This window comes from Myotis daubentonii, chromosome 10 (assembly GCF_963259705.1).
Source record: "Myotis daubentonii chromosome 10, mMyoDau2.1, whole genome shotgun sequence".
Classification (NCBI taxonomy): domain Eukaryota; kingdom Metazoa; phylum Chordata; class Mammalia; order Chiroptera; family Vespertilionidae; genus Myotis; species Myotis daubentonii.
The window spans coordinates 35034543-35042276 of record NC_081849.1 but is presented as its reverse complement, the minus strand read 5'-3'; the positions used below and the strand labels follow the sequence as shown (position 1 = coordinate 35042276).

General features: G+C 44.9%; 1 protein-coding gene across 1 annotated transcript; it reads right to left on the bottom strand.

The window, feature by feature from the left end:
- Nucleotides 1–5697: 5697 nt before the first annotated feature.
- Nucleotides 5698–6624, bottom strand: LOC132211476 (olfactory receptor 6B1). The gene has a single exon (XM_059656143.1). The coding sequence runs from the start codon at nucleotides 6622–6624 to the stop codon at nucleotides 5698–5700; it is 927 nt and encodes a 308-aa protein (XP_059512126.1).
- Between the last annotated feature and the right edge of the window lie 1110 nt (nucleotides 6625–7734).

Here is a 7734-nt window from a genome sequence, read left to right as displayed (position 1 = left end):
GGCTGGATCTGGCCCGCGGGCCATAGTTTATCCACGGCTGGCCCAGGACCAAGTGGAGGAACCCGTCTTTGCAGCTGGTGGAGAAAAACACTGGCATGTCTTAAAGAGGAGTAGACAGGAGCTCATTAGCATTTTAATTTAGGGAGGAATTATTTTACCTTAGAAACAGCAATAGAGCACTTACTAAACAGAAAGTAAGAGGTACGTGAAAAAGGAGGAGGAGGACCAGGGGGAGAAGGCAGAGATGCAGAAAACATGCCATCCATCAACTCCGAGACAAACACTTCTTAAATTTGTATCTATGCCTGCTGATGTTTTCCTTATTTGATTATGACTGACCACATGATCTCAGCACACCACGGGAATATTCCAGTGTCTCAGTCTAGACATAAGCAAAACTCTGTAAATGTTAAATATGTTTTATGCAAACTTATAACTGCTGCTTTGGCCAGCTCTGGGTTCTGAGGCCCTGCTGTTACTATGACAACCTGCCCAGCACAAAGCAAGGTTGATGAAGTTGCTCTGATTTTCATATCAAAAAACCTCAGCCAGGCTTCGGGCACAATCTGTCGTACACCAGGAATCTGAAACTACCTAAATTTCATATTTCAGTAGAACCTGTTTCTTCTCTGCATATACTTTTGGAGTCATAACAGGGCCCATCTATAGATGTTCCTGAACCTCAGAAGAATCTGATAATGAACAAAAGGAAAATAATTCTGTATATACTTAACCAGTCATTGTTATTCTGCCTTGATGCGAGATCCTTAGTAAAATGTGAGAGCAAGCAAGTTCAGGAGGTAGCCACCTTGGTTCTCTCGATCTCTGTTGGACTATAAATCCTTCATTTGACTAATATTTGACCCACCTATTCTCTCCTCTGCATCTCTAAACTTATCAATGCTTCTCTTTGTTTCTCTTTTCATGGAAGTACACATATGCTATACATGCATGTATCTTTATGGTATCACACTGCACATTATTTTTGGAATTACTTATTAGTGACCACTTTTCACCTCTGTAATATCATATGAGCCACTTTCCATGTCCTTTTTTCTCACTACATTTTCCTTCATAAGGACATGTCATATGTTAATCCACCCAACTCTATTTTGTTTAACATGCTGAGTTTTATTTTTTCAATTATTGTGTTGTAAATAACATTGTAATGAGCATCCCATTAGTTACTTCCACATGTACACGTTCCCTCAGTATAAATGTCTAAATTGGACTTATTACACTACAAGTTTTACTGTGGTCCCAGCATCATTAGCCTGCTTCCAGGGCTGGCTACCATAGTTCTCACCATAAGCTTCAAAGCTCAGTGTCTGTTCTGCCTATAAAAATTTTGCCCCAAGTACAAATAAAATATACTTTATCGAACACTTACTCTATTCCAAGCAGTAATCCAAGTAGTTTACCTGTATTTGCTAATTTACTCTTCAAAACAATGCAGTGAGACAGATAATCTTATTAACCTCATTTTACAACTGAGGAAACTGAGGCACAGAAGGTTAAAGTTGCCCAAGTGTACACATCCCCAGAGCCTGTGATTTTCAGTTATTACACTTTGGGTGTCCTGATGGGCTCCCTGCCACCATCCAGGCTCTGTGCGAAGTGCTGCGTGGTCCTAGGCCCTCAGATGCTGTTGGTAAGCACTGCCCAGTCACAGGCCATCACCATGCTGCTTACTCAATATTTGCCCTGCCCTGTTCCACTGCCACACATAAAGTCTCTGACAAATACTAGTAAATACTAAACATGTGCCAATATTTATTTAAGAGAAACAGCAGGAAAACCAAAGAGATTGTTCCAACAGCATTCAGGAACAGAAATTTATAGTCAGTCAGGAAAGGAATATCCAAATAAGATAATTGTGTTCTGGTGAACTTTTTACAGTCCAATAAGCCATCTCAACTTTGGTTCAATTAAGCTGCAAAATTATAACATCTTCCCAATGCCCCCTTCTCAGTAATAAAGAATTTGTCATTGGATTTTAGTGCCTACCCAGATCTTCCAAGATGGTCTCATTTGAGATCCTTAACTTAATCACATTTCAAAGACCCTCTTTTCAAATAAGTTCACAACTACAAGTTCCAAGTAGAGGATGTAGACATAGCCTTTTGGGAGCTACCATTTAACCCACTATCTTAGGTATGTATGGACTTCCTTGAGTTTGGTTGGTAATAACAAAATTCTGAGGGCTTAATCTCAGGATAAACTGCTAAAACTGACTACCAGAGACTATATCATGGTTACCTAACCCCATGAAAGCTGGCTCAAAACTTCTAACTTGCGTTATGTGCCTCGCCTTAAACATAGCTCTTGTCTATGTTCATGTATCCATTCCACTGCTGTAAATCTCTCCTTGGGGGCTGATTCCCTCATAGGTCTGATCTGTGTGTACCCTCTACTCTACTTAGCCCATGCATTCAGCTCTTCCTCTCACACAGAGGTCAAGGTAACATTATTGATTCCACCTGCTCTGAAACACAGTTTAATATAATTTATGATGAAATATTACTTCCACACACTCCCTCACCCAGACACTGTGAGAAATAATCAAGGAACAAACATCCCTTATATTTGGAGTCTCCCAGGTGACATTTGTGGAGCTCTGTCAGTTTGGGAGAGTTTCAGACAAACCCTAACTGAGTTTCAGCCTTCTCTGATCTTCCACTGGCCCAGTTCTTTGACAATCAAGGTATTCTGCATCATGTTAGTTGGCCATTATGGCCACTGTGTAAGGTAGGCAGAGCACGCATTATTATTCCTATTTTGCATAAGAAGAATTAGTGTTTCAGAAAGTTGGGATGGTTTGTCCTAGGCCATGTGTTAAAAATATATCTTGGATTAAACTCAGATTGTTTTTGTATCTTATTCCTGCTGATGGTGTCTTCGCCTGCTTTTCCATGCACATATTTCACAGCCCTATATGAATTTTCCACAATGTTTTTATAATATATTTTTATTGATTTCAGAGAAAAAGGGAGAGGGAGAGGAATAAAAGCATTAATGATGAGAGAGAATCATTGATTGACTGCCTTCTGCACTCCCCCAGCTGGGGATCGAGCCACAATCGGGGGATGTGCCCTTGGCCAGAATCGAGCCTGGAACCCTTCAGTCTACCGGCTGACGCTCTATCCCCTGAGCCAAACCAGCTAGGGCCATAATATCTTGATTCATATGAATTGTCTCAGAAAATAATCACTTTTCTTCATATGTGGGTTTTAAGGGGCAATATATTCATAACCACTTTTTTTCATATTTATTCTCTATAGGAGGTAGGATCGCATTTTATCTTTGTTTCTTTCCTGAGGACAGTATTTCACATTTGTCCATGTTTGTTTTATCAATAATTTTCCAGATGTAGTAATTGGTGATTCCAACCATGTCTTTTGCACAGTTAAGTTTCCATACTTGGCTTGCTGAAGAAGCATGTGTTCTCTCTAAGGAGACCCATAAGCTAAGAAGGGGCCCAGGGTTCAGATTTAGGAGACCTGGACTTTTTGGAAAGATTTTTTAAATGTTTAATTGATTCAGAGAGAAAGGGAGAGGGAGAGAGAGATAGAATCAATGATGAGAGAGAATCATCAATCAGTTGCCTCCTGCATGTTCCCTACTAGGGATTGAGCCCGCAACTTGGGCACGTGCCCTGACTGGGAAGTGATCTCCTGGTGCATGGGTCGACACTCAACCACTGAACCACACCAGCCGGGCAGGAGACCTGGGCGTTTGACACTACTCCCCACTATCTGTGACTAAAAATCATTTACTTCCTTAAGCTTCTGTTCTGGAAATTTGTAAAATGTAGCAAAGAATCCCACCTAATGCCTCTTACTTCAAAAGAATGAGAAAATGTTCTTGAAAGTAGTATTTGTTCTTAGCTGAAAAATATTGCAAACGCCAAAAGCCATCCTATTTTAAATTCTTCTAATGAAAGATTTAAATTCCCACTGACATGGGCGTGTTATATGGAATATAGCTTAAAGTATAGCTCCCTTGGTCATTGACAAAACTGGGAACCAAGAGAGAGTGGGCATATCTGTGTACCCTTCTGTGGATGTGTAGGCATGTTAGATCAGAAAGGACTAGTGTACACAGGTAGGTTGTCAGATAAACAAGTAGAAGAACTGGGAGTCACTGTAGCATAGAATGAAAATCTGTCAAATCCTAAAATTACCTCATTGCTTGTCTATGACATGTGTGTTGAAGGTCAGGAGGAACTAAAAGAAAAATGAAGAGGAATGAGAACATTGAGTTCAGAAGAAGAGACAACTGAGGAGGGCAAGTTTTACTCAGCCAATAATATATTTGATTATTTTATTTATCATCTATATAGTGCTCATCCACTAGAGGATACAAACATATTGTGACATCTAGAAGGAACATGTGAAAGGCAATATAAAGCAACTCTATAAGTTATGTCAGAAGGCAGTATCCTGTATAATAAAAGGCTAATATGCAAATAGACCAAACTGCAGAACAACCGGTCACTATGTGCTGACCACCAGGGGGGGTGTGTGGAACATGGCGGGTGTTGGCAGCAGGTGGCAGAGAGCGGAATATGACAGGCATCAGCCACGGCGGGATGGTGGAGCAGGTGAGCGGGGGCACCAGACCAAGGCAGGGTGCCGGTCACTGTCATCGGGGCAAGCCTCTGGTGGTTACTGAAAATTCTTTGCTCCTGTGTTCCGCGATCCTGCCCGGCGCTCACACCTGCTGCCAGCACTGGTGCCATCACTGATCACTTGGTGCTGTCAGCAGGGGCGAGCACCAGCTGCCAGCCCTGATTGTCCTTGAGGGCTTCTCCACCTCCCCCTGGTCCTGAGGGGTGATCAGGGCTGGCAGCTGCTGCTCACACCCCCTGACAGTGCCAGCCCTGCTTGCACCAGCTGCTGGCACTGGCCACAATAGCCCTGCACCAACAGCAAGTGCAAGTGGGGCCAGCACCGTCAGTGTGTGGGAGCGCAGTCAGCGTGTGGGAGCAGCGGTGGGAGCAGGGCTGCCGGCAGAAAGGGGACTGAGGGCCGCGATGGAAGGGGCCAGGAGGGGGCATGGAGGATGGGCTGAGACCCACCCCTGTGCCCACCGCAGCCATGTGGCCCCCAGTTCAAGGTGCACGAATTTGTGCACTGGGCCCCTAGTATAATTACAAAAGGTTAACTCCACATACAGATAACAGAAAGCACTATTGCTATTAGAAGCAGGAAGATATTTAATACAGGGAACCAAGTGCTAACAAAAGGTGGTGGAAGACCTAGAGAAGCAGTCTTCACTCTCTTCCACCAAGATTGATTCCCAACTCAACATCCAGAATGGCATTGTTGGGGAAGGTGCTACCTTATACCTCTTTGGGGAAGCCATCCTCAGTCTGTAGGCCTCAAAGCCCTTAATGCATGCTAGATCCCCAAACAGCTAACTCATACACTGCCATCTCTCGCCCCACCTCAGTTGAGACACTTCATTTTGGGTTCCAGCAAGAGAATTCTCTATATGAGGACTATTCCCATAGAGCACAAACCACATGCACAGACACAGACTCAGGACATAGCCTATGGCTGATGTGGATGTGGGGATGGCCTATTAACATGAATCCCACCCAGCGAAGGCATTAAAGGAGAAAGGACAGAGGATGGAAGGGCAGGAAGCAAAGCAAATCATGTATTTCTAATCACTTTTAATAGTCTAGTCAGATCAGATGGCCTTGCAATAGATCAGTTTCTTCAAAGCCTTCTTGACTTCTCGGTTCCTTAGGCAATAAATGAAAGGGTTGAGAGCAGGGGTGACAATGGCATAGAAGATGGAAATTACTTTGTTCAAGTTGAAGGCATGGATAACTCGAGGCCGGGCATACATGAAAATAGTGGCTGAGTAGAAGATGGTGACCACCACCAGGTGGGAGGTACAAGTAGAGAAGGCTTTCTGCTTTCCTGTGGGCATGTGTAGAACAGTGGCCAGAATATATACATAAGACAGGACAGTAATAGAGAGGGGGAGGAGTAAGATGACCAGTGCCAGGACAAAGTCCACCAACTCAGCTATGGACATGTCTGCACAGGAAAGGTTAAGTACTGGAGAGATGTCACAGAAGAAGTGATTGATGACATTGGGGCCACAGAAGCTGAGGTGAGAGATGAAGTAGATCTTCGCCAAGGAAATGCCAAAGCCAATGGCCCAGGAAGCAAGAGTCAGGTGTAAGCAGAGCCTATGGCTCATGATGGTGGGGTAGTGCAGTGGGCGGCAGATGGCCACATACCGATCATAGGCCATGGCTGCGAGAAGCACACATTCTGTACACATGAGCGCGATGAAAAAGTAAAGTTGTATCATACAGTGAGTGAAGGAGATGCTGTTGCTCACCGACCAAAAACCAAACAGCAACTTGGGTACAGTCACAGAGATGTACCAGGTCTCTAAGAAGGATAGGTTGGCCAGAAAGAAGTACATAGGCTTGTGCAGTGGCCGGTTCTGCTGTACCAACAGGATGATGATCATGTTTTCAGCCACTGTCAAAATATAGGCCACAAGGAATATCAGGAACACTGCTGCACGCATGCCCCAGTTGCCGGGGAACCCCACCAGAATGAACTTGGTGACCCATGTTTGGTTCTCCACTTCCATATTGGAGACACAGGGCTTAGCTCTCCTGAGGGGAAAAATCACTTGGTCAGACACCATGATCTAGTTAGAACCTTCCATCCTTTGCCTTCTCTGCTAGCAATAACCATAATAGATATTTAGTAAAAATTTAATATAAGCTAGACCATATACTGGGTATATTATGTACATAATGTAATTTAATTCTCACATAGCTTCTTTATGCTATTACTAGAGGCCCGGTGCACGAATTCATGCACAGGTGGGGTCCAGCCAGCCCACCCTGATGGGGGCTAATTGGGCCAGGTTGGCAGCGGGGAGGGGACGCGGGAGGTTGTGTGTAGGGGGGTGATTGGGGCTCCAATCAGGCTGGTTGGCCAACTCAGTGCGTGTCATAGTGATCAGTTGTTCTGGTTGTTCTGTTGTTCTGGTTGCTTGGCTTTTATATATAGACTAGAGGCCCGGTGCACAAAAATTTGTGCACTGGCGGGGGGGGGGGGTTCCTCAGCCCAGCTTGTCCCCTATCACATACTGGGAGCCCTAGGGGATGTCCTACTACCTGCTCCCTGCTCCCCTTGGGGAGTGGGCCTAAGCCACAGTCTGGCCTCCCTTTGTGGGAGTCAACCAGGCTGATCAGGGGAAGGCCGCAGCCCCATCACCGCACTGTTGCAGCCACTGCCAGTCAGGGCAGCCACCAAGATGTTTTCATCAACACGAACTCCAGTCCCTTTACCATGAAAAAATCCATCCATCCATCCTTCCATCCTTCCATCTCCCTTCCTTCCTTCCTTCCTTCCTTCCTTCCTTCCTTCCTTCCTTCCTTCCTTCCTTCCTTCCTTCCTTCCTTCCTTCTTCCTTCCTTCTCCTCACCTGAGGATATGTTTCCATTGATTTTTAGAGAATGTGGAGGGGAAAGGAAAAGACAGAGAGAAACATCAAAGTGAGAGGAACACTTTGATTGGTTGCCTCCTGCATGAACCCTGCCCTGGGCCCGGGCCAGGGAGGAACCTGCAACCTAGGTACATGCCCTTGGTCAGAATTGAACCCAGAATCTGTGTTGGGCAGGCCGAGGTATTACCCACTGAGCCAAACCAGCTAGGGCAGGATATGACATTTCTTAACCCTCCAGCAGCA

Excerpts from the sequence above, each read along its gene's own strand:
- LOC132211476 (XM_059656143.1), bottom strand. The coding sequence starts at position 6,624 with ATGGAAGTGGAGAACCAAACATGGGTCACCAAGTTCATTCTGGTGGGG.